At 44.9% G+C, this 26786-nt stretch overlaps 1 protein-coding gene across 1 annotated transcript in view; it reads left to right on the top strand.

The window, feature by feature from the left end:
- Positions 1-26786, top strand: part of UBA7 (ubiquitin like modifier activating enzyme 7) — a 1701784-nt gene that overhangs the window by 880172 nt on the left and 794826 nt on the right. The window contains exon 19 of the mRNA XM_069644160.1: positions 17324-17513. Coding sequence (XP_069500261.1) covers positions 17324-17513 — 190 coding nt within the window. The remainder of the gene's footprint in view (positions 1-17323; positions 17514-26786) is intronic.

Below are 26786 nucleotides of genomic sequence, written 5' to 3'. Positions count from 1 at the left end.
CCAGTGATTCGTCATGCTGGGTACCCTGCCGCTCATCATGTAATCCTTCTTAAGGTTGGCAAAAGGAGACTGGGCCGCCAGAGAGTTTTCCCTCTAACTACTTCAAAGGCCTGGAGGCAATCGGCAGAGACTCTATTTTTTATAGCCCTTACTATCCACCTGCATCACTCTGGCTCGCTGGTCCTTCGCCAACAATTCATTTCTTTACTCTTTCTCTTTCTCTTATGTCCTGTCTGCTCCAGCATGTCCTCCACTGCCTCCAGTCTAGAATTCACTTGTTTATTGCGTTCTGCAACAAGCCTGTTGATCAAGTCGCGGAGGAATCTCTTAATGCTCAAGCTTTAAACCCATGCCAGGATAACTATCCATGACCCCTTCTTCCTCTTTGATCTTCTTGTATTCAAAATTCAGCCCCTCTCCCATGTCAGATGAGTCCTTCCATGACATCATCCTGATTTACGAAGTTGTGCACTTGGCCTGAATAAGCAGGCTGAAGGTTTCTGGGCTGTAAGGGAGGGGTTGGAATTGCAGCAGACTTACCTTTCTGTTTGTGTAGTTTCTCACCAATGGCGATTGGTGAATTTAGAATCTGGAGTTTATAAACGTTTACACCAAATGAAACAAGGAGAGTTCAGGGGTTTCTCCCGCCTTGAAAATGTTTAAAATAACAGGTTATAGTGGTGTATTTTAAAGTTCTTTCGGTGAAAAACTGGGTAAAACCCCACAGAGTTTGCAATCGGTTTTGTATGTTAGCACATGAACAAATCCAATAGATGCAAGTTACCAACAGTGCACATGAGCATTTTCCAACACATTTTCATGATGCCTTTGCCCACAACATATGCCAGCACATTAAACATTTTCAATGTGGCTGTGCCAATACATGTCCATGCAGGTTGCACCAATATATGCCATAATTATCAAATAAGGACTCACAGCCTGTAAATAAAATGCCATGCCACAGAAAGAGGGTATATCCAGGCTGTCTATACCAACATTGGCCAGTGTACCAAGTAATCACACTTACATTTTCGTCTACCCTTGATACCCAGTACACAAATGCCATGGAACACTAAGAATATAAGGCCATACTGGAGCCACCAATATAAGCCTGTCTAACCATGTAATAAGACTTATCAATTCAATTCAGTATTGCTTTATTTCGGCATAGCCACGAAAGCATATAAATAGATACATAAAAAACAGTTTAAAAATAAACATCACATCAAAAGGTTAAAGTGCAAAATAATAGCGGCAGCATTTTAGGGGTACAGAGAACACATCAGACATTAGATAAAAGCAGAACCGTTAATGACATGGAATGTTATCATAACGATGAAATAGGAAATAACTACAACACCATTTAAAGGGTGGAAATCTTCACATCACTCACCACATTAAAAGCAAAAAGCCATTGAAAGCATAAATGATATCAAGTACAGATTCATGAATATCACATATCATGTGAGCAAAAATGTTTTCCTTGATCAGCTTTTGGCCAGTTGCTATACAAAAATGGCAGCAAAAACTCCAAGAGTAACATATGAGAGAATAATTATCACATAAGCAGTAAACACCGTGCCTAGTTGATATGTGAGATAAGACTGAAAAAAAGAAACTGTCCTGGCGACTTGTGCCAAGTTAAGTAGTTCATAGAATTGTTTAATAATCACAATTAAACAACTGCTTTTTATAGTGTCAAATTATTATTTCATCACAATTAAACAACTGCCTTTTATAGTGTCAAATTATTATTTCATCATAATTGGCCATTTGACCTTTATGATGACACGTGTTTCGGCTATGTAAGCCTTTCTCAAATGTCATTTGTCCAAAAGCAATCATGTTTCAAAAGCAGTATAGTTTGTTGAATTTGTAAAGAGTATACATTTAGTGAAAATATTCATGTCATGAAACAAAATCAATTGACAGAGAGCCAGGTTGGGGCTCAGGGGAGGATTGTTAGGGAAAGGGAGAGATGTGATGGTTGAGAAAGGAAGAGATAATAAACAAAAGAAACATTCACATTTAAGAAAGTTGCATTGCTTCGGAGATTAGTCAGACAAATACAAGCCAAACCGGCTTTATATTACTAATCTAGATTAACAAACTCCATCCTCTATATTCCCAAGTGCTGTGATTTATTCAAAGAACATGTACACCCAAATTCACAGCAGTGGGTACCAAACAGTGCTGGCCCACCAATATTAGCATTACAGTCACTGTAAATCAAGGGTAAATAAAACATGTGGCTAGACTGGCCTACATTCCATGTTGGCCAGTCTAGGCACATAATAAGCAAGCAAACATATAAGTGTATGTGGCTAGACACTTGTTATGTTTGCTTTACAATGAGTGATTTTACAATCCTCCCCTGAACCCCAACCCTGCTCTCTGTCAATTGGCTTTGTTTGATGGCATGAATATTTTCACTAAATGTATACTCTTTACGAATTCAACAAACTATACTGCTTTTGAAACCTGATTGCTTTTGTACAAATGGCATTGCTTTGATTGATTTTGCACAATATGTACCTAATGTTAGTATCTACCCTGATTTGAAAAAGGCTTACATAGCCAAAACACGTGTCATCATAAAGGGCAAATGGGCAATTATGATGAAATAATAATTTGACCCTATAAAAGGCAGTTGTTTAATTGTGATTAAACAATTCTATGAACTACCTAACTTGGCACAAGTCTCCAGGAGAGCTTCTTTTTTTCACTTCTGCACATTAGGGGGGACATTGCTTTCCTCTCACCCACTCCAAGGAGATGCGACATCAACCTATTAATGTGATGCACAGATTGCAACAACAATGATATAAAGGTTGCATATTTGCTAGCAGAAGACCAGTCTTAGAGAAAGCGCTTTTACCCAGACATGTGAGATAAGAGCACTGATAATTATCCATCTAGCATAACCCATAGCCATAAAGTGATAGTAGCAACACAAAATATAGGAATATGTGCAGGGAGAACAGACATCAGAAGAGATAGGATTTTAAAAAAACATTAAAAAACTGGATAAAACTGGATTGAAACATAACTTCATAGGTAGAAGCTAACATACTGAGACAATAAAGTGCAGAGTGTATAGAAAAATCTGTTTAGCCAGTCTCCTCCTCCAATCCCTATAGAGATAGTTTACCACAGTGTGAACTAGCAGACTGTCCTTCAAAGCACAACATAGGGCAACGGCTTGGTCCATTGTTCTGATATCTCTTTCATGGAATAAAGGTTTCAGATAACTTTTCATCAGGTCCAGATATTGAGGACAAATCAGCATTAAATGAAGAATGGATTAAACCTGATCAGCACAAAATGGGCAAGTGTCCAGATTGTCTTTATTCCATTTTTGGGACACACACTATTTAAATATTCCTCATATCCAAAGGATTGTTTGCATTCCCAAAACTTTCTTAGTAAAGCAGTTTTGTTAATTGTGACTAAATTATCACCTTCCACCTAATGCATTTTTGACAAAAATCTTGGTGTTATAATTCATTATCTCGGGCGTATTCCAGCACTAACTCATCCAAATACTATAAAGTTCCTTCTTAATATGGGCGAGCAACGACAATGAAGTACCACCTTCCTGGACAAAATGTCCACCAAGGCTTCTCTATACTTGGATAGCCGCTGTGTAGTCCGTAGCCTAACCCAGTAGTTCAATGGTTTTAATTCACATAGCAAATTCAACCTCTGGAGATTCATTTCCAGATAAGGCAGCAAATTTGGGTACCTGGTTGGTACACTCATCATGTTTGCTTTACCCTTGATTTCAAGTAAAAAATGGCATGCCACAGTAAGAAACTTATGGAGGCTGGCACCACTTATTTAGGCCTGTCTAGCCACGTAATAACATATATCTTGTTTGCTTTACTCTTGATACCAAGTACCAAAATGCCATTCCACATTAAGAAAGTAAATGCAGATTGGAACAATTAGCAGTACCATTCGGCAAATACTTTCTAAATGTGGCATGGCATTTTTTACTTTACTGTGCATCAAGGGTAAACAAAACATGAAAGGTGTTATTAAATTACTAACCCGGTCAGTCTAGCAACATAATAACACTTATCATGTTTCGTTTACCCTTGATGCCAAGTAAAAAGTGCCATGGCACATTAAGATAGTATATGCAGACTGGGCATGGTGTTCTTTTACTGTGGACCAAGGATAAAGCCAAATTAAGTGTTATTAGCTACGTAATAACACTTATTATGTTTGCTTTAACCCTGATGCACAGTACTGTCGTCCATCAAGGGTAACACAAACATGATGAGTATTATTGCATGACTAGACTGGCCAGATAACACTTAACATGTGAGTTTGTTAACCGCACATCAGGTTCTCCCGTCTGCAAGCCGGAACGACTGTTGCTCCTAATGATGCATCCAAGCTTGCATGCTTCTTGCTGGGCTCTCGCTCCTGCGAGCCTTACCAACTGTGGCACCAAGCAGAGCATCTTCGATCAAATGTTCTCGCTGGCTCCTGATGTCAACTGCATCTCTGAGTAGAGTACTCAGAATCCTCAGATAGGCACACGAGAAACCAACTACCTTGAATAGCAACTTCTGGTCCACGCATGCATGCACTACTGTGCCCATTGTCTACTTTTCACTGTTTGGTTAACCTCTTCAGCCCACAGCAGACACTCAATGCCTCACCGGGACTTCCACTCCCACAATTTCTCCTTTCAAATTGAATAAATGACTAATAAATAACAACTAACATATATCAAACCACTAACAAGAGCTAGGGAAAACACCACTTAGCTACTGTAGAGCAGAGAAAGAAAGAAAGAGAAAAGGACTTGTACAGGATATGACACGTGGGGTCCAGTGGATCAAGATTGATTAGGAGAGTCACATGGACGGAAGACAAACAAATATTTTGTGTGACTCTAAAGAACTAGAAGGTATGGGAAATGTAGTGTTTTTCGGGAGTTTGATTTAAAGCTGTTTTTCTGTTGCTGCTCAAGTGGACAAATAAAAAAAGTTTAAGCATAAGGCTTGCGTTTGGTCTTGACATAAAATAAACTTTTTAAGAGCTCAATTGCCTGCCTTTCCATTCTTTTGTCCCTTAAATAAATAGATATTTGGAAATACATGTCGGTTTTCTGCCTATTGTATACTTGGCAAATTTGTGGAACATCAGAAGGTGGACATTTTTCACTAGAACACTAAATTTGACTTTTGTGTCCCTTATTCTGCTCCAGTCTGGCGAAGTCCCCGAAGTGTCCACTTTCAACAGGACACTAAAAGGAATTTGAAGCCTTTCTGGCAAGTAATTGTGACATTGTGTCACTATACTGACCAGAAATTAAAATAATATGACAATAGACAAATTAATCCCTGGTATCTTGCCTACCCTCAACGCTTTACCTGCTAATTTAGATCCAAACCTCCTAGTTGAAGAATACAACAAAATTATGAACAAAACTCTTGATAACATCGCCCCTTTAAAACTCAGAAATAGTAAACCTCATAATCATCTGAACAACGGGTACACCCCCCACCTAAAAAACCTCAGACTAGAAAAAAGAAAATGCGAAAATACTTGGAAACTTCACCCTACTCCAGAAAATAAACTGAAACTAACCAACATTTCATCTCAATATAAGAAAGAGATCCTCTTAGCTAAACAAGAGACTTATAACAATACAATCACTCAAGCAAACTCCAGCATGAAAGAGTTGTTCTCCATACTCAGAGAACTTGAAAACTCCATAACAGTTCACGATAATTGTGTCAAAGACAAAACATGGTGTTCTGAAATCCAGCATGCGCTGGCAAACAAAGTCCTAAACCTCCAAAAGAAAATAGAATTAAAGAAAGAGTCATTAGCCACTGCCTCCCTGCCTAAAACTACAGCACCTTCTAAAACCAAACCTCATACCCAATTTCACTTCTCTAAAATCTCCATAGTAGAGGTTGAGAAAGTAATACTTGGTCTCAAACCTTCCAATTGCAAAGGTGATCTATGCCCAGCACAAATGGTTAAAGATGCTGCTAGGGATCTAGCTCCATTTATCACTAAGCTGATCAATGCCTCCTTCACCACTGGCACTATTCCTAGCAACCTCAAGGAATCATGGGTACTCCCACTCCTCAAAAAGAAAGCAAACTTTAGACCCGGCTATACCTACCAACTATCAACTGATTACAACTGTGCCATTCTTGCTGAACATTCTGGATAAGGTAGCATACATCCAAATCCAGAACTTCCTAGAATCTAACCAGCTATTAGGCTCCCGTCAATCCGGCTTCCGTCCCTTATTGACCTCAAAGCCCAAATAGATAAACTAAGAGACAATGGAAAATCTGCATTACTTCTCCTACTAGACTTATCTGCGGCGTTCAACCTAGTGGATCATAAAGTCTTATGCAACCACTTGGATTCAGCAGCCCACTTCTCCAGTGAGGCTATAGCGTGGATTCAATCATTTCTCAGTGATCGTACCATGAGGGTCTTCTCACCTTCTGCAGCTGCTGACTCTATCCCCATCACTTGTGGAGTGCCACAGGGCTCATGTGTTTCACCAACACCATATAATATCTTCACTAAACCCTTTTTTGATGACTTGGACCATCTGGGTATCACTTACACTAATTATGCAGATGATACCCAGATCCTCCTGCCACTTACCGGGGACTACAGTGAGGATCGAGCAATGGTGAACAGAATCTACAGCATCGTTCAGGCATGGATGCCCACTCATGGTCTCTGCCTGAACGATGAGAAAACAGAGCTTCTCATCTTGGGTACTACACCCCTTCTGTACAAACTAGGTGCGAGTTACTCTTCCTTCATCATTGATGAGAACCTTATTCAAGTAGCTAAGGAAGTAAAAATGCTAGGTCTATGCTTAGACTCTAGTCTATCATTCACCAAACAGGTAAATACTCTAGCCTCATCAACAGCTTATACATGCAAACCTATTAGAGCAGGTAAACAATTCTTATTCCCGAACAGTTGCATTACCTTAGCCAGAGCCTTGATTATCTCCAAACTAGATTATTGCAATGCCCTTTACATTGGAGCGACCAAATCTACTATCAATAAAATACAGCCACAGCAAAATAATGCTCTTCGAGCCGCACTGAATATCCCTAAAACAGAACATATCTCTGAAACAAGAAGGAAGCACAAATGGCTTTCCACCCTTGAGAAAATCAGACTTAAAACTGCTTCCCTCACATACAAAACTCTAACCAACAAAGCCCCACAATACCTAGCAGACAGATTCTCTAAAACCGCATCTTCCAGACTAACTAGATTAGCTAATACAAATACTAATCGCCTCCAGGTACCCTGACCCTGATTCAAACTCTCCTCTATTGGAGGCTCCAGCTTCCCTGTCAATGCAGCCCAATTGTGGAACGAGTTACCCACATCACTGAGAATGGAACAATCCTTCACTAAATTCAGGCAAAACTTGATTAGTTGGTTAATAGAGACAAACGACAACTGAATGCACAAATCTGTTTTTATTGTATATATTTCTCGCATATATTTATGATCCTGCTTACAACTGTTATTTCTATATTGTTAATTTAAATTGCTGCACTGTTTATTCTTTGCTCACTATTGACACTCTGTAATTTGTAACTATTGCACCAAGCGGTACGTTTTCTTATGCTCTTGCGCCCTTATACCCTCGGGTCTGGCACGCTTAATAAATACTAAACAAACAAACAAACAAACTGCCAAGAACCACTCTGACACCAAACAGCAGTCCAATGGTGTTTATTGGCATTCTTACAGATAGAATTGGTTCAGAGAGTCTTGGGATTTTTTGGGTCTACTGGGGATTGGCAAAGTTTGGCACTATGGCTGTTCCTCTCTCACTTGACTTTCGCAGTCTTCTCCCACCGCCGTAACCCAGGCATCCCTAATTCTATTTACTGCTATGGATTGGTGCCATCTGTCGGTCTGGTTCTTCCTTTCACTACTGATGGTTTCCATAAGAGGGTGGCCTACTAACTCCCTGGGGCTGTTCTATCTCTCCCTCTCCTATTCCCACTTAGTGCTCTAGGGGAGTTTGGGATGGTGCCTCCTTCCACACGATGTCAGTTGTTCAGCACGCACATTCGCTGTTATTTTCACCTCTCCTCCACGGTAACATCCCTCCATTCTCACTCTCTGCATTCTTATCTCCACCCTTTGTTGGCACCTCTCCTCCTCCTCTTCAATTCCTCCACTCACTACTATCACTACCTCTGATGTACCCCTTCTACCTCCCTCCATACTACTCCAGCTCCTCGTCACCACTCTCTCCACTATCACCTCTCCTCTCCTCCCACTATTACAACTTCACGACTACCTCTCACTGCTACAACTCCACCTCTGCCATTGTTACCACTTCTATTTCAAATACCTCTATAAAGCTACAACTGCTTTTCATCTGTCTGGCTCTACTACCACACATTATGGCCGCGAGACTACCAGTAGTTCTTACTACTACAAATACCTCTCCCTCTCACTACTACTCCACTAATCCCACTACTAATCCACAGTGCCGACTACCACTTCACTAATCCTACTACTACCTCTTCCTCCAGTGACAACTACTACTACCTCCTCCTACTCTGCTCCTCCTACACTCACTCCTCGCGGGTCCATGTGCTAATATCCCTGCAACAATATCGCCATGTAAGAATGGCGCAATCTTTTTGCTGCAATATTAACCCATGGAACCTGTGGGGGACACCCCCGCATACCCCTTATTTATTTTAAGGAAGTGGGGACACCACCACAAACCCGGCTTGCATGTAAACCTAATATTAACCCCATCAACAACCATATATATGGCAACATTATTACATGATACCCTCATCACTCTCACGCACAAACACTCCATAGACCCCTCTCTCCAGTAACCTCCACACTGCTTCCACGCTCTCCTCCTCTGGTCTCTCAGACATAGTCCTCCACCTCTTGTCCTCACCCAACTAACACACACTAGAAAGTCTCCAATTTACCTCTTAAGTAGCCCAGCCCCTCCAAGGATTGACCAGCTCTCCCTGCCAATTACTTGATCTCAGCGGTGTGATAGGGGAGAGTAGGTGGTGGTTTCATAAGGGCTGGTAAACCCCATCCTCTTCTGCATGCAGTCCTGAGGCATTTGTATTGTGGATGAAACCATGAGCCAGGGAGAGCTGTTGCTCTCTATGGTCGGGGCCTGTTAGTAGGCCTTTATTATAGAGCCGTCCCTAGTGGGCTATTGGGTGTTATAAGACCCTCAGGTCCTTCTTTTTAAATATAATATTTGTCTGGTGGTTTAGTTGTTGTCCACCATGTGCAGGCTCCCTTAGACATTGTCTACTGGAGCAGCACTGCATTTCTGAATGCTGCGCTTGATCGAAAGCTCTTCAGCAGTGTAGGTGTTGGATCCGACCCTCCTTCGGGGAGGTGGTCGTGACCCACACTGGGTAGCCAGCGTTTTACTGCCAGCCCGGCCTGCTCCTGTGGCCTGGCCTCTCCCCTGTCTTGTTACGGCTCGTGCCCACCAACCTGTGTTAAACCGAAAATAGGTATGTTGTCAATTTTTGAAACATGACCACTTAGCCATACGCTTAACTTATTTGCAATTTGTGAACTTACTAAACATTGTGGAAACCCTGTGTATTATGACCAAAGTCCCCTGCCTGTGGGTTAGCCATGGTGGCTGGGTGTTTTTGCCTGCTAATCAGTGCTGGGTCTAGGGCCAGTGTGGGAAGTGTCCCCTGTCCCACCCCCCAACATCCCAGACATAAACGGCATAGTTTCAACCAAGAGAAAACACATAATCCTAAAGCAATCACATATTCAGGGTGTGTGACAAATCAACTTCCCGTGGCACCTGTGGTCCAGGGATGAATATCGGTTTATAAACCATCAATCAGCTCCACACCTCTAGTACACCAAAAGGGATCCAAACGAATTGGAAGTCAATAATAAACCTTCTTGTCCGAATTCGGTAACGTGGACAGAATGTCAGGCTTATCTCCACATGGTCACGGATCGTTGGTTGTTTGCAACACAGTAAACATACAATAATTACCCAATGATAAAAGGGACTGTCCAGTCAAGGTTGTATTAAAATCTACTTTATTATTATCACAACAGACAGTTCTAGCACACTACAAAATACAACCCATCCTGTAAAGGAATGCAGAGGACAGACAGTTTCAAAGAAGGAAAAGGGATTCACTCTGGATACTGACAGGAGGGTAGTCGGTAAAGTGATTAATCGCAATAGTTCAAGGATACTTGGTTTCAACACAAAGGGAGAAATGGGTCGTAAAATGTCACTAGGGGCCATCGGAGAAGGGTCAGGGGGACACAACCACAATGTACCTTGTTCTCTAGATGTTCTTGGTCCTCGACAGGGTCGAGTCGGTTTCAGGGCACTTTGCAGCTTCTGCGACAGAGTTCAAGACGGGAGACAGCTGCGGGTATAAGGCGGCAGGCAGTTCAGTGAGCGAAGCTGAACGGACGGCTGCAGGCTGTGCTACACGGCGGCTCAGGGTCAGAAATCATTGTCACGGTGCTGGTTGGCGGGTCTAAAGCACTGGTTGAGGCATCTTGGACAGCGTTAGCGACTTCCGCGTAACGACAGTCAGCGGTGTAGTCGGTTGCAGCTCGAGGGGCTCAACTGGCTCAGGAATGTCCTTTAAGGCTGATGTTGGTAGATGCTTGTTGATGCATCCCTCCTAGTTTCTTCACTGTGCATGTGTCGTCCTTTAAGGCGGCTGGCCCAAAGCCCAGGAGATTGTTGAGGCAGCTGCCTTGTCCTTGGTTTGGTTAAGATACTCTCTGGCACTTCCCATCTAGGAAGCTTACTGCAGAGCTTAGCAGGGCATGCTGTGTGCTGGCTGGGTGCCAGTTCTGGAGATGCTGGAGGGTCCTCTGTATTCAGTATCTCCCTCTGATCCCTTGGAGATGTTTAGGGGAGGGATCCTGCTCCTCTCTTGGAGATCCTGGTCTTCCTTCACTGGCGGAAGATGTAAGGCAGATTGTACCTTCAGCCAGGGTCCAATGCTGAGTTCTTCTTGCTACTCCTTGCAAAGTCTTCAGCTGATCTGCCCAAAAGAGGGGTTCAGCCCTCTTTTAAAGCCAAATGGGTCACAGTGATTTGTGTAGGGTATAACTACCTTACTGAACCAATCATGGGTCCCCACCAACAATCCCCTGTATGCATGAGGTCATAACCAGAGTACTTTGCAACAGGAAAGGTAAAGGGGTGAAAACATGTAATACTAAGTCCCACCCATCTTCCTGTCTGTTGTAGATCAAAGGGTCTCTCTAGTTAATGGAGCTCTCTGTGATTCCTGCTTAAAGCGGCAGGTCTCCCTTGAAGCTGCGGCAGGATCAGACTTTCTGTCTCCGTCAAATCACATACTCCTACCTTCTGAATGGGGTCCCCCTGCGGGGATGACTACTGCAACACTCAGTCCCAGACATGATATTTCACTGTCCATTGATACTAAGAGTGGGAGCTGTTTTCAGGATGACACAGTGCATATCAAAGGATGTTGGGGTTTCCTGTTGCCTTTGTTAGCCTCTGCAGCCAGGCCCCATATGGGCCTTGAATTTAAGTCAGATTAGTATGTGTAGCTGCCAACAGCAGCAGAGCTAACAAAAGGACGGGGCGGATCGATGGAGCCTTTGTTAGTTAATTAGGCTGGCCATGGCAGGGGGGATGTTTTTCCCTCCCCCTTCTGAGAGGAGATGGTGCAATCCTGGATGTCATATACCAACTAAATATGACACGGGGGTGTCACCTGTAGGCTGTGTCCACCCAGAATACACAGGTCTATGCTATGTGTATGTCGTGTTGTGAGCATAGGAAAATGTGTGCGGATTAGCCCCACACATTTTCCGGAGGTGCATCTACAATCATTCAATTTTTAAAAAATGTTTTAAAAACCCAGGCGACTTCACACCCACTGTGTGGATGGTCAAATTCCTCACATGATGTGTCCTTTAAAAGTGCTAGAATGCCTCAGTCTGGAGTATCCGAACTGCAAAAGAGAAAATAAATGTTTGCTTAGTAAGATTTTATGTCACTGAAAAAAAATGTAAGCCCTAGTTTTCAAGTAATTCTGCTAGTAACAGACCATTCAGCACCACAGAATGTGACATCAAGGTGTGGTGAGCATTTTAGGGTGGTGGGGTGAGGGTGAAAGCAACATGTTGCTGATAAGCTACTTGTTGGGGACCACTGCTCTAGAGTCAGCCCTTCCTTCCTTCTCATGTCAAATCCTTGTCAATAGATAACAAACGTTGGCAATGACAACAGTTTTGGCTTTTGTGTGGGGATGGGAAAGGCATTTGTCAGGCACTGCCGTAGTGGTGAGGCAAAATGGTGCGAATACATGGTCATATGATAGCAGTTCCTGGCAAATGCCTAAAACTGTTGGCTTAACAATGCTTGTTTTAACAGGACTTTGGTGAAGAACATGTATAGTGCTTATAAATCGAGTGGCTGAAGGCAGACCTACTTAGCACATTATAATTACACCAATACCCCCTTTACAGCTCCAGTTACGTCATTACCTGTCAAAAGATTGCGTTAAAAAACACTGGAAGGCATTTCGAGCTCAATTTTTGATCGTAAGGCTTGAAAAACCTAGCTCAAAGAGATTGTAGGAGGAAATGATTTGGGGAGGGAGAGGGGCAGGAAATGGGTGGGAATGGCCAGAGGGACTAAGACTATGGGTAGTAAATAGGTGGGAAAATAAAAAAAAACGAAATCAGATGTTAGATCCCTCTTCAAATTCCATTTCTTCCTAGCTGTACTCACATGCAATGGTTTCTGCTTAATGGTGGCACAAAAGCACCACCTAATAGCTACAACTAAAAACTAAAAGATCTAAAAGGAAAACCATCATAAATCTCCGCTCCTTTTACACAAGCCTTTCAGTTTATAGATGTGCTGCCTGATTCTGAGCCTGTGGTAAAAAAGTGTGTGGAGATACAACATTCTCCCCTCAAGTTTCTAGCACTATCATTCTGAAGGGGGGGTGCAAATATTAGAGGGGAGATAATGTGCATTCCAGCTGCAAAAGCTGCTAAAATCACACGCGGAGGAAACATGTGCTCCAGTGGCATTGCAAGCATTTCTTTAAAGACTTCGACTTTTCTAATTTAAGAAAGTTTTCTTAATCTTTCCTTAAACTAGAAAAGTGGCGCTGCAGTCTAAGAAATGCTATATTTATAAAGGGGAAAAGTGTGCAGTGGAGTTTAAGGGCACCTCAGAGGCGTCGTATTTTAACTCCTTTTATTGACGTGCTAGACCAGTGATGCTGGAGCGAGAATCCCCTTCATGTGACTGTCCTGCTTTCCTGATGGTTGCTAGGGCTGTTGTCAAGCCGTAAATCAGGCTCATGCAAAAGCTGAGGCTTTCATGTTCCTGCACCACATTCTTTCCTGGCTTGAATATGGTGCAGTTAAGAAATGTGTTGTTCCGGCTTGGAACAACACATTTCTATTTGTACATGGACCTCTGAATCAGGTCTTGGGTGTCATCAGTGCACTCAGGGCTCAAATCTGAGCCCCTCATAAAAAATGAAAAGTCTCGTTCCAACACAGAGTGATACTTCTCTTATTTTACATGGAGCTCAGAATTCAGCTGTGAGTTCTCCATATATTTCTGGTTCACTTATGTTCACTACTGCAATCAGAAATGGGTGGCATGCTTAATCCGCTGCCCATCCACCACAGGTGAGTCAGAAAGTGGAAGAACACTCAGAGCAGCTGCTTACCTGTCAGGTGCGCGTGGGTGCCAGAAAAGAGAAAAACATGGGTGTGTGCCCAGCTCCAGGGTAGGCAGCTGGGACGCTGCCAGTCCATGGCATTCATCTGGTATTCTCTGATTCCTGACCCCCCCAGGGCAGATGACTGGTTGTGTGTTCACTCTCTTCCTGCAGGATGCATGTCATCCTGAGTGTGCTCCCCCAGGTGAGCCTGACGTCGGATGGCCGCGGGCTCATGCTTAGGCATGGCGTGACAGATACCTGTGTGGCAAGAACAGGGGACAGTCATGAAAATCAAGTATTTTGTAGGTGGTCTACCTAGCGTTTATCTCCTCGGCTCAGCTCTACATGCATTTAACCTGCTTCTTCCACCTTCTGAGGCAGTCTACAGGCCGTCTTCTAGTCTATAGCCTCACATATGTTATGTAATCCTGTTGTATGTTACTCAGCTTTTATACTGCACCAAATCACCAGCGTAGTAGTTTCAGAGCACCTGTTCCTTGCCCATGGAGTATTTGGCCCCCGCCCGGACCTTAGCCTGCTTGGAGAACAATGAGCAAAACAGGGAAGTACAAGAGGGGAGAGTGAGAAGAGAAGAGAAGAGAAGAGAAGAGAAGAGAAGAGAAGAGAAGAGAAGAAGGCTATTTGAGGAAATGGGGCAAAGGGAAGTGATTTGTGTAAGGATGGATGTGTCACTTCACATTGGATGTGCTGAGCTTCAAGAACTGGCTTACCCCAAGACTTTGTCATCATGTAGCATCAAGGCACATCAGCCCATAGAGCCCACCCCGGGGTGCCCGTTAGAAACTCTTGGCTGCCTCCTTGCTTGAGATTCACTTGCTATCTGTCACAGTATCGGTATCCCCAACTCTCACGGATTTCTGTTCCACATTGCAGGGTGTAGTGCTCTGCAACTACCCAGACACTGACAGACTAGTAGGCTGGGCCTATAGCAGTAGAATGCCATGAGTGTGACAGCTGAACACCAAGCGCCACTCTAACCAACACGGAGTGCGCTATCTGAAAATGCAGTGTGACTGCCCGGCATCCTTGCCCCCATTTACATGAAATAGCAGGATTGCTGCTGAATACCTAGGGCCTCTTCAACTATCCAAATGTTTACTTGCTAAATTGACAAAACTCAACCATCAAAGGATTGCTGTTGAACATCTAGCCCCACCACCATTACAGAGTGTACCTGTGTAACACCGTAGCTCCAACCAGCAGCGTGCAACCATTGAACAACCATGGCCAATCCAGCCGGCACACAGTGCCTGCTGAACATCCAAACCTCCTCATCCAGATGAGACTATTGAACAACTGGTCCCCACCACCACCAACACAGTGTGCCTGATGAGCACACATGACCTCTGCCACAAAAGTGTGACTGATGAGCAATTGCTAGCTCCCACCAGCACAGAGTGTCTTTGCTGAACCAACACTCTCCACACAGTGAACCATCATCCGAATAAAACTTCTGAACACCTAGGCACCCACTATCAAAGATTATGGGCCTGGCGGTAACCCTGCCCTTGCTACCAGCGGGTTGCTGCCAAACCTGTTAAAAATTATCGGCACCTGACTTCCCCCTGCCACCAGGCTATTACAAGTCCGGCGGGCCAGGAAGTCAGGCGCCGGTTATTTTGTTAATCACCATAGAGTCCCATGGGACTCTATGGGAGTGGGGACACGGAAGCACCGGCACCGTTGTTAACTTTGCCGGTGCTTCCGTGATGGCTTTACCTACTGTGACCGCTGTGTCCGGCAGGGTCAGAGCTGTCGGGTGCAGCAGCTCCAGCAGGCAAACCCGTAGTTTGCCGGTCTGGAAACAAGGGTGCCGGTGAGCTTACCAGCACCCTTATTTCCGGACCTGCAAACTCAGCATGAGGCCCAATGTCTTCTGAAAAGCCACATCAAAACACAAGCAAAGCATGACCATTGAATAGCCAGCAAACACCTCACCATGTAAGATTGTTATTTTGTAGATGTGTTTAGTGTAAACTAGCCACTGGATTAAATGTTGTAATCTATACAATAGTTTACAGTAAACATTTCATCTTTAATGTATGTTTATTTATGTTGTAATTTCTTTTTATGTACTGAGGGAGTTGGCACGTTTCATGCCTTACAGCACTTCCTCAGGACTCTACAATTAATGACTACAAATTAATCACATTCGATTTTTCATATCCTTTTGAAGTCTTTTCTCGTCCTTTGTTCCATAAGTGTGTTGTTGCTCTTGTGTTGGAGTGTCAGGACCAGTGTAACATCACTTTCTGCATGCTTAAGACGGAAATCTGAAGATACACCAGGAGGATAGCTCAGAGGCAACGCGTTTGTCCTGGAAGCAAGACAAACAGAACAGGTTCGAAGTATCGGTCTTGCGCTTAGAAACTGTCTCAGGTATTAAGCATGTTATAAAAGAACAATTATAATTATAATCTAGTGATGAGGATCCTAAACACACTAAACCACAGTAGGTACCTAGAACTTGGCTAGTGCGACACACTACCGAGCCACGACTTCCTAATATTCACCAACCATAGTCCAGCATGGGTCATTTCTTCCAGGTGCAAGCTGTGCCTCACATTTGCAAATATAGTGTTTATGGTGAGGGGGCCAAGAGACTGAGAATGCCTAGTGAAGGATATCCTTTACTAGGCGTTCTCTATATCTTGGCCCCCCGTGCCTTAAATGCTACACTTGCATAAAGTCAGAACACCAAAACATGTCTAGTTGTGGCAGTTGTGTTTTGTAGGATTCAGCATCATTAAGGAATGATATCTCAAATATGGTTTGGCATTGGTCCTTTTGGTTCCTGTCTTGGGACTCTGCTTTCCAACCCATAGAATTATATTGTGAAGCTATCTCTAAACCCTGAATCAACAATGTGAACATTCAGGTTTTCAGAAACCTTCTATTAGGGTGCCGGGTGCTGGCAAAGCACTGTTTATTTATTTATTTGTGGATTTCTTACCAAATTAACCAAAAACAAAGACAATCCAAAACAATATGTGGCAACGTGCTAAACAATATACTCTGGGAATGCCCGGCCCAGTAAATGTTCATTTAGACAGTGTTGAAGCAATGTTAGAGTTCACATCTTTGTATGTCCAGAGGAAGGGAATTCCATAAATTTGGAGGCAGGCGAATGGAGTCGGGGATCAGTACCTGGAGGGAACTGGGGCAGCTGATGGGCAAGAGAATAAAGAGTACAGATTGACCTTGAGGACTGACATGACGGTACAAAGACAGATAAACTGGGGCAACAGAGTGAAATCATGTTAAAGTAATACATAGAATGTGAAGCTAAAGTCGGGGCAAATATGGACATATGAGAGAGAATACTGATTCAGAATCTGGTGTTGGCAATAATTCCTTGCTTTATTGTCAATGCATTGTTATGTTGATATATGCTGGGCACTGCTGCCATTTTAATGGTCCCCAGGCTCTTTTATGCAGCACTTATCAATTTCCACTCTGTCAAGTGTTGCTTCCCTAATACCTTACACTGTTCCTGGTTGCTCCTAAGCAGTACATGTGCAACAGACATGCTTTGATTTGTCTTTATTCAGGAGACTCACATGGATTATATTGTTGCGGCTGCCAATCTCCATGCAAAGAACCACAAGATCCGTGGGTCAAGAGACCGAGGAGCCATTCAGCGGATACTAGATGTGATCCACGTACCTCCGTTCCAGCCGAAAGCAGGGGTGACAATCCATGTGACAGATGAGGAGGCGAAGGAGGCTCCCGAAGATCTCGGTAAGACATCATTCCAGGGGAACTTTCTATAAGTCATTAGCAGTTTGGGACAGTCCCCTCTAAGGTCCCTTAATGGCTTCTAATATGTTATGTCATTGGATATTTATATAGCACTGTGGGGAGTCAGAAATGAGAGTCAGACACAGGTTTGAAATGTTTTTGGTTAAAGACTTCTATTGAAAATAAAAAGGGTTGGAAAAAGCCCTTTCGGACCTTGCTCTAAGAGGAATTTCCCCCATTTCCCCACCTAAGCAAAAACTAAGGCTCTGTCCGTGTCAAGATGTCAAAAGCAAAACTGTCCTGTGTCCAACATTCTATTCTGAACACCACACTACAAACGTAACTCTAAGGTGAAAAGGGGGGGGTTGTCGTTATCCCTGATTGGTTTGGAAAAGGTGTTCATAAAGAAAAATGACTTAAACAAAAGTTTCTTCAAGAATTAAGTTCTTGGTCCCAGAGGGTAGTTCCCGTCCCCTGGATAATTCTTTATTCCTTGGATTTTTATCCACAACAGTTCTTTGGGCCCTTCCTGGCCAAGTAATACACTTGCACAACAACTGTTTGACTTTACAATTGTACTTTCTGTTCAGAACAGTTCTTTGGGCCTTTCTTGGCCAAGTGCAACACTTGCACGTACAACTTGTTGACCTCACAATGATGGTTTTCTTCAGAACAGTTCTTTGGGCCTTTCTTGGCCAAGTGCTATACTTGCACACCAAACTTGTTTGACTTTACATTGTTGGTTTTATGTAGAACAGTTTGTTGAGCCGCTCTTGGCTGAATGCAATGTTTGCATACAAAGCCTTGCTTCACACAATCCTTTTCAACTGCCTGGTATACTCCCCTGCCAGGTCTTGAGTTTTACACACTTGAAATGTCCTTGTGAACCCTCCTGCCAGGACTCATGCTTCAAACACTTGAGATTGCCTGGTGTACTCCCCTGCCAGGACTGCTGCTTCACATATTTGAGATTGCCTGGTGTACTCTCCTGCCAGGACTTCCAATGTCCACACACTTGTGACTGCCTGGTCTATTCTCCTCATGGGACTTCTGCTTACTCAGGTGTTTGACCTGCTCCAAAAGCTGCTTGTATACAATATTGGGTAATGTATCTGCCTGATATATTATCTTCCTTCTGTTATCTTGGTTTTGGCACTGTGTACATGTACACAATAGCAAAGGGTTAATTTTTGACTTAATTTCCTTTGCTTCACTATGTCAATTTCTTTGCTCCCTCTTAGGCATGGAACTTTCAATTATTCGCACTGTTCGTGCTCGCCGGTACGCCCGAGTGTCACTGTTGTTCTTCGGTGGACTCACCGGTTTCTGTAGCCGCCAGTATCTTGTCTCACGGTCAGCCGGTGAAGGATTTCCTTCTGATTCCTTCTCGCAGCTTGCTTTCTTTCATTCGCCAGTTTCCCGGGACTTCCAGTCTGCACGCCTGCTGCTCTCACGGCTCCATTAAGCGGAATGCTGCTCTTCACCTTCTGTGAATGCCCTGGTGTTCTTCACCTGCTCCTGGCATTCTCACAGCGTCCTTTTGGCTTAGCAGTTCCTTCTCCTTCCTGTGGTGTGCCGCCTCACTTCACCACACCAGTTCTGACTTCTCGACCCTCCGTTCCATGTAGAGAGCAGCAACTCTCTCACCAGCCGCCACAGCAGATGCCTCCCAGTCTCTCTTTGGGCTGCTTAAATTTCCTGGGCACAGGTATGTGCCGGGAAACACTAGAGAGCTCGCTAGGTTTGCAGTCTCTCTTGCTCCACATTGCTCCTGATGCCTCCCCTGATGCCTCCTCTTTTTTCGTCTCAGTAACTCGTGAATTCTGGGAACATAAGTCCATTGTAAATGATTGAGTATTGGACCCTGGATGAGTATTTTTAAAAGGTTTTGATGGCAAGTAATTTTCTGATGGACTGACAAGTGGAATTGTAAAAGACGATTCCATCAGATTGGCAAGATTGGTTCACAGGCTTGATTAAAGGGGTTTCCCTGTTCTTCATGGGGAAAGGAGTGGAAACATGACAATATGCCATGAGAGCTTAAGGCATGGGGAGGGTTATTCTCAAGGGAAAATGGAGGATACGATGTGTCCCCCAATGGAGTCATGACATCTCCCCGGAGGCCGTCTGCTCCCATGTAATCATCCCTCATATTGCCAGCCCCAGGTTCAGGATCAGGTAGCAGGTGCCGTCCCCTGGCCACATGAGAGGAGGTTACCACTGGAAACTCAGTGCTGACTTAACCAGATTCATCACAAGCACCTATTTTCATTGTTATGGCTTTGAGGCGCTGTGCGGTGCAAGGCCCATTGGAAGACCATTAGTCTGTGCAAGCATGAGTATAAAGAGTATTTCATTGCATGTGAACAGAAATCAGAATTAGGGTGACTATTCAATTACTAACAGAGATGAGTAGTTTAAAGCCATGCCATGCAATGTGTTCAGGTGCTGAGAGGACAGCTATGTAAGTGACTATATGACAGCTGGACCAAACTGTTTCTGGTACTCAGCTGTATTATATGGGCTGCTGCATAAAAGGGGGATTTGTGCTTATGCATGTGTTTCTTGCACTTAAGTCCTGTTAAAACCAAATACTAACAAAGGCAAACATTTTGGCTTTTGTATGGATATTATGCCATGTAAATTGTCTTGTATAGTGTCCATCTGCTATGATTGGTGGACTTTGCTCTTTAAGATAAATGGGGAATGGGGGGCGATATTCGTTAGTTGGGCATTGGGAAAGGCAGATGCGAAACCTGTGGCGTTGATGGTTGCTGGTCAGAAGGACCTGATTCCTGAGTGAAAATCTACTTACTATGGGTTTGGTGGGGAAACCTGGAAGTATGTTAGTGTGAAAAATCAACTTCCCGGGGCACCAGTGTCCAGGGATGAATATTGGCTTCTAAACCATCAATCAGCCCCACACCTCTAGTACACCAAAAGGGATCTGAATAGATTGGAACCACAAGCAAATTATAAATCTCCTTGTCCAATTTTGGTAACATGGATGGAACGGCAGGCTTATCTCCATAAAGTCGTGGATCGTTGGTTAGTTGCAACACAGCAAAAATAAAATTGACACCCAATGGTAAAAGCGACTGTCCAGTCAAGGTTGTATAAACATATCTACTTTATTATTATCACAACAGACAGTTCTAGCAACACTTTGAAATACAACCCACCCTGTAAAGGAATGCTGAGGACAGACAGTTTCACAAACCTAATAAATACAAATACAAAGAAGGAAAATTGAGGCACTCTGGATACTCACAGGAGGGTAGTCGGTATGATAAATAATCACAACAGTTCAAGGTTACTTGGCTTCAGCATAAAGGGAGCAATGGGTCTAAAAAATGTCTCTAGGGTCCTTCTGGGAAGGACCAGGGGGAAAGAACCAAAACGCACATAGTGCTGCAGGCTTTCTTGGTGTTCAGCAGGGTCGAGTCCGCTGGAGTGCACTTTGCAGGCTTCTATGACAGAGTTCAAGACGGTGGTCAGCTGCAGGTATCAGTCGTCGAGCGAAGCTGGACGAACGGCTGCAAGCTGGCTTACACAGCGGCTCGGAATCAGGAATCATTGTCTCACTGCTGATCGGCGGTTCTGAAGCTCTTGTTGAGATGTCTCTGATGTCTTGAAGCGACTGCAGTGTAACAGCGGTCGGTGTTGCAGTCGGTTGCAGCTTGAGTAACTCGACTGGCTCGGAAATATCCTTTAAGGTGGATGTCAGTAGATGCTCGTCGAGGCACTTCTCTCAGCTTTGTCACTGGGCTCAAGTCATCCTTTAAGGCAGACAGCACAAAGCTGAGGAGTGTGTTGCAGGCAGCTGCCTTGTTCTTGGTTTAAGGTTCAGAGACCTTCAGGCACTTCCAACCCAGGAAGCTTGCTGCAGAGCCTAGCAGGGCATGCTGTGTGCAGGCTGGGTACCGGTTCTGGAGCGGCTGGAGGGTGCTCTGGGTTCAGTATCTCCCTCTTTTCCCTGTGAGATGTTTAGGGGAGGGATCTTGTTTCCCTCTTTGGAAATCCTGGCCTTCCTTCACTGGCAGAAGATGTAAGGCAGACTGTACCTTCAGCCAGGGTCCAATGATGAGTTCTTCATGCTACTTCTTGCAAAGTCTTCAGATGATCTGCCAAAAGAGGGGCTCAGCCCCCTTTTAAAGTCACATGGGTCACAGTGATTGGTGTAGAATAAGCCTACATTAATGAACTAATCCTGGGGTGCCTACCAACAATCTCCTGTATGCATGAGGTCACACCTTTGCAACAGGAAAGATAACAGGGTGAAAATATGTGATACTAATTCCCACCCGTCTGTTTTGGAACAAAGCATCTCTCTGGTTAATGGATCACTCTGTGGTTCCTGATTAATGCGTCAGGTCTCCCTTCAAGCTGCGGTGAGACGAGACAGGCTACTGCAAACTACATTCTCATACAGCTCACTGTCATAGATATTGAGGGCGGGATCTGGCTTCAGGTTGGCACAGTTACATATAAAAGGTTGTTTGTGTTTCCTGTCTCCTTTGGTAGCCTCTGCAGCCAGGCCCCGTGTGGGCCTGTTTGAATGACCCTCTAATTGGTATATGAATCGCTGCCACCTACTGCAGGGCCCAACAGAAGAGCATTGCAGATCCATGGAGCCTTTGTTAGTTAATCAGGCTGGCCATGGCAGGGGGAAGATTTGGTCCTCCCTCTTCTTGACATGCATCATGTACCCCTGGCTGTCATATCCCAACTAAATATGACATGGGGGACTGTGTCTGTATGCTGTGTCCACCGGGAGTACACAGGTCTATTGGCCTCATTACACGGTAGGCAGAAAGGGTTTACCGGTACCGGTAAACCCTTACCGCCTTACTACGAGGTCCCTTTGCGGGTTGGGGAATTTAACGCCTGCTTTTTGCAGGCATTAAAAACCAACCCGCAAAGGGACCAGGGGACTAATTACGGTACCGCAATTTGCGGTGCCGTAATTAGCACCTTCCCCATTCCCATTATACCCTATGGGGCAAAAATGGGAATGGGGAAGGGCAATGGGGGAAGGGGGAATTACCGCCCCACCAACCTTGGAATAGGGCAGTAATTCCCCTTTCCACCAAGGCGGTGCCGGTATTTTACCGGCATGGACCAAGGTGCTACAAGCACCTTGGTCCACAGCCATCGGTATAATGAGGCCCTATGTGTTTGTTGTACTGTGAGCATAGGAATATGTGTGTGCATTAGCCCCACACATTTTCCTGAGGTTGGTCTACCATCTTTCCATTTCATTACACATTTCAAAAAGCCCAGGTGAGAGCACAACCACCATGCAGGTGGTCCTCACAGTTATACATAGGCAAAAGCCCAAGATCTGATCAACGACAGTGCTTTGGGTCTGGTTAGTTGCTGATGTGTGAACGTGCAACAGGGCATAGGGGGAGAGCTTAGTCATGGCTAGTTTTGATGTAGGAAATGCTAGTAGGCCTGTGGTGTTTTTTTGTGTGCAGCATAGGGTGGTTGGAGATCTTAGAGGGGAGTCGGTTAGTCTGGGGAAGTCGGGAGTAGGCCTTACTAGGCAAACAGCCTGCACTCCTAGCCCTGGCCCTTTGCAGGCAGGTTCCATTTCTCTAGCTCCCAATGCCACCTTTCTCTGCCCCCCCCTCTCTCTCTCTCTTTCTCTCTCTCTACCATAGATACATTGTTACCCGTGAGAAACAAAAACAAGCATCCGTGCTAGAACACCCTGATGGTTTTCATATCACCTTGCTTGATCTAGAGCTAGTACACACTCTGGTTTCCAGGAAATGGGCTGACAGTTCTGCCTTCCCTGCTTCAGAGGTAGTACATGCTCAAGGCTTCAGGAAAAGGGCCAACAGTTCTCATTGTTCCTTCTGTGAACCACAGCTAGTATCCACTCAGGCTTCCAGGAAAGGGTTGACTGTTCTCTTTGATCCTAAAGTGGAACACACCTAGGATATGCTTAGGCTTCCAGGAAAGAGGATGATGATTCTTACCGCTCCCGAGACAAACCAGAGCTAGTTTGCACTCATGCTTCCAAGAAAGGGGCCAATTGTTCCCATTGCTCTTTACGTGAACCAGAGTTTTGATGCATCCAGGCTTTCAAGAAAGGGACTGATGGTTCTCGTAGCTTCAAGCTTGGATCCAGATCTAGGATGTGCCCAGGACTCCCAGAAAGGACTGGTGTTTGTGTCTCCTCTGAACTAGAGGTAGCATGCATTTAGGGTTCCGGGAAAGGGGCCGGCAGATCTCAATGCTGCTTCCCTGCTTCCCTGAAGCAGGGGTAATACCCACCCAGGTTTACAGAAAAAAGGGTGACAGTTTAATTGCTCTTTCTGGGAAACCAGAGCTGGAACATGCCCAAACGTCCAGAAAAGGGGTCGATTGTTCTCATACCTCCTTCTGTGGTCGGACAGGATCAGGTTACTAGGAAAGGAGCTGACGGTTATTTTTATTCCTTCCATGAACCAGAGCTTATAGATTCTCAAGCTCCCTGCGTGATTTAGAGCTAGAACACGTGCAGGCTTTCAGGAAAAAGGGCTGGTGGTTCTTGTTGCTCCTTGTGTGATTTAGAGCTAGAACACATGCAGGCTTTCAGGAAAGGGGCTGGTGGTTCTTGTTGCTCCTTGTGTGATTTAGAGCTAGAACACGCGCAGGCTTCCAGGAAAGGGGCTGCCATTTACTGTAGCTAGTTGTGTGATTTAGAGCTAGAACACGCGCAGGCTTCCAGGAAAGGGGCTGGCAGTTACTGTTGCTCCCTGTGTGATTTAGAACTAGAACACACACAGGCGTCCAGGAAAGGGTCTGGTGGTTCTTGTAGCTCCTTGTGTGATTCAGAGCTAGAACACGCGCAGGCTTCCAGGAAAGAGTCTGGTGGTTCTTGTTGCTCCTTGTGTGATTTAGAGCTAGAACACATGCAGGCTTTCAGGAAAGGCGCTGGCTGTCCTTGTTGCTCCCTGTATGATTTAGAGCTAGAACACGCGAAGGCTTCCAGGAAAGGGGCTGGCAGTTACTGTTGCTCCCTGTGTGATTTAGAACTAGAACACACACAGGCGTCCAGGAAAGGGTCTTGTCGGGGGGAAATTCTGCCGGGGTCGGCCGGGCCGTCCGCAGACCTCCGGGCAGGGAGGCCCCAACTCCTCCCGTATATCCCAGATGAGATAGAGTATGAGACACACACACAAGGAGCAAGGCGACTCTGCTGTTTATTTATACAAAACGGCAGGGATGGGTCAAGGAGCGTACGCGTCCGTCCTGACACACACACAATCGTGGGGCTCGCAGGCCCTTTTTACTGCATTATGACGCGCTACTTGCGTCACTTCAGAAAGTTAACAAAAAACCTATCGCCACTCTTAATTGGTTGCTCGAGTGGTAGGGTTAGTATAGTACACATATAGAGAATGATATTAGTGGACAAGGTGTAGTCAGGTGGTATATCTGGGTTGTCCCTATAATTGGATACATAAGAATTGTTACATGAAGGCTCCTGAGGATTGGCTAATGTTACTGACGTCTGAGATAAGAGCCCCATGTTCTGATTGGTGCATCCGTGAGCTCCCCAGCCTGGGACCACCGTTGTTCCCAGCTCTCGGTGTACCTGTGTTTGCAACAATGTTTCAATATGGGTACGTGCAGAGAATGTGAGGATTTATTCATAGGTGGAAGGCTGACCGCTCCCACTGTAGCAGGTGTCCATTGAGCCTTTCAAGTGTCTCGGCCTGTGTCTCGTAGTGAGGGACCCAGACGCCTTTTCTCTCCTGGGTTTTGGCATCTCGTCAGATTCGGCTTGGTCACGTGAGGCGGGACCGTGTTTGAGGCAGAATTCTGCACAATTAATATTGCTTTTCCACTGTGTGTCTGGTTTAATTTGTAGATATGACTTTAACGTTGGTACGCGGAGTGCGAGGTTGCAACATCGTGCCTTTGATGATTTGTTCTTGGATGTGGGCTTGCAACATTGCGACCTTGGCTGGTTGCTCCATCGGGTTCTTTCTGCAGGATCAGCAACCTGACTCTTGCTTTGTTAATGTCCATGGGAGCTCTTGTTTGAGGCCTACTCGGGCCTGGTGCTTAAGTAGTCTGTTTGGTGCATGGGTGCTTTAGATTATAGTAGCATACATTTCCATGACCAGTATCGTGTTTCCATTATACCTCTCATGGTGGTAACGGGTTTCAAGGGAAGCGTGAGCAAGCGTTATAGATGAGTTCATGATGCATCTTGCGTTTCTGCATTCTGAAAGCCTATGTAAAAATAATAAAGATGCACGTCCGTGAATATGCCTGTCGCCTACGTCAGAGCACTGAGTATGTTCTTCGTGTAGATTGGTGTGGAAATGTTAAGTGTGTATACTTGTACAGATGTGCTTCCCGTTGTCTAGGTCGTCATGGCATCTCTAACGACGTGTGGTTTTTAGTCTAGCTGATCCGAGCCGCAGGTGTCGGCATGGCCAGTGCGGGCTGCTGGGCAGGCAGGTGGACACATCCGTATGTTCCTGTACCAGGGTACCTGGTCGTCTGGTAAATGGACAAACTCTTCTCGCGGCGAGTGTCTGGGCCGTGACCCTCTAGGCCAAGCGCGAGAGGTGAAGGACGGGAGCCTGTTCTTCCATTCTCCCACTTCAGTCTGGTGGTTCCTGTAGCTCCTTGTGTGATTCAGAGCTAGAACACGCGCAGGCTTCCAGGAAAGGGTCTGGTGGTTCTTGTTGCTCCTTGTGTGATTTAGAACTAGAACACACACAGGCGTCCAGGAAAGGGGCTGGCAGTTACTGTAGCTCCCTGCGTGATTTAGAGCTAGAACACACGCATGCTTTCAGGAAAGGGGCTGGCAGTTCTTGTTGCTCCTTGTGTGATTTAGAGCTAGAACATGCACAGCCTTCCAGGAAAGGGGCTGGCAGTTACTGTAGCTCTCTGCATGATTTAGAGCTAGAACACACGCAGGCTTTCTTGAAAGATGGTGGCGGTTCTTGTTGCTCCTTGTGTGATTTAGAGCTAGAACGCGCGCAGGCTTCCAAGAATGGGGCTGGCGGTTCTTGTAGCTCCTTGTGTGATTTAGAGCTAGAACATGTGCAGGCTTTCAGGAAAAGGGCTGGCGGTCCCTGTAGTTTCTTGGGTGATTTAGAGCTAAACACGTGCAGGCTTTCAGGAAAGGGGCTGGCAGTTACTGTAGCTCCTTGTGTGATTTAGAGCTAGAACACGCACAGGATTTCAGGAAAGGGGCTGGCAGTTACTGTAGCTCCTTGTGTGATTTAGAGCTAGAACACGCACAGGATTTCAGGAAAG

The sequence above is a fragment of the Ambystoma mexicanum genome, chromosome 2p, assembly GCF_040938575.1.
Source record: "Ambystoma mexicanum isolate Mex_15411 chromosome 2p, UKY_AmexF1_1, whole genome shotgun sequence".
NCBI classification, from domain to species: domain Eukaryota; kingdom Metazoa; phylum Chordata; class Amphibia; order Caudata; family Ambystomatidae; genus Ambystoma; species Ambystoma mexicanum.
Note: the sequence above shows the minus strand (reverse complement) of the source record. Positions and strands in the feature narration are given on the sequence as shown.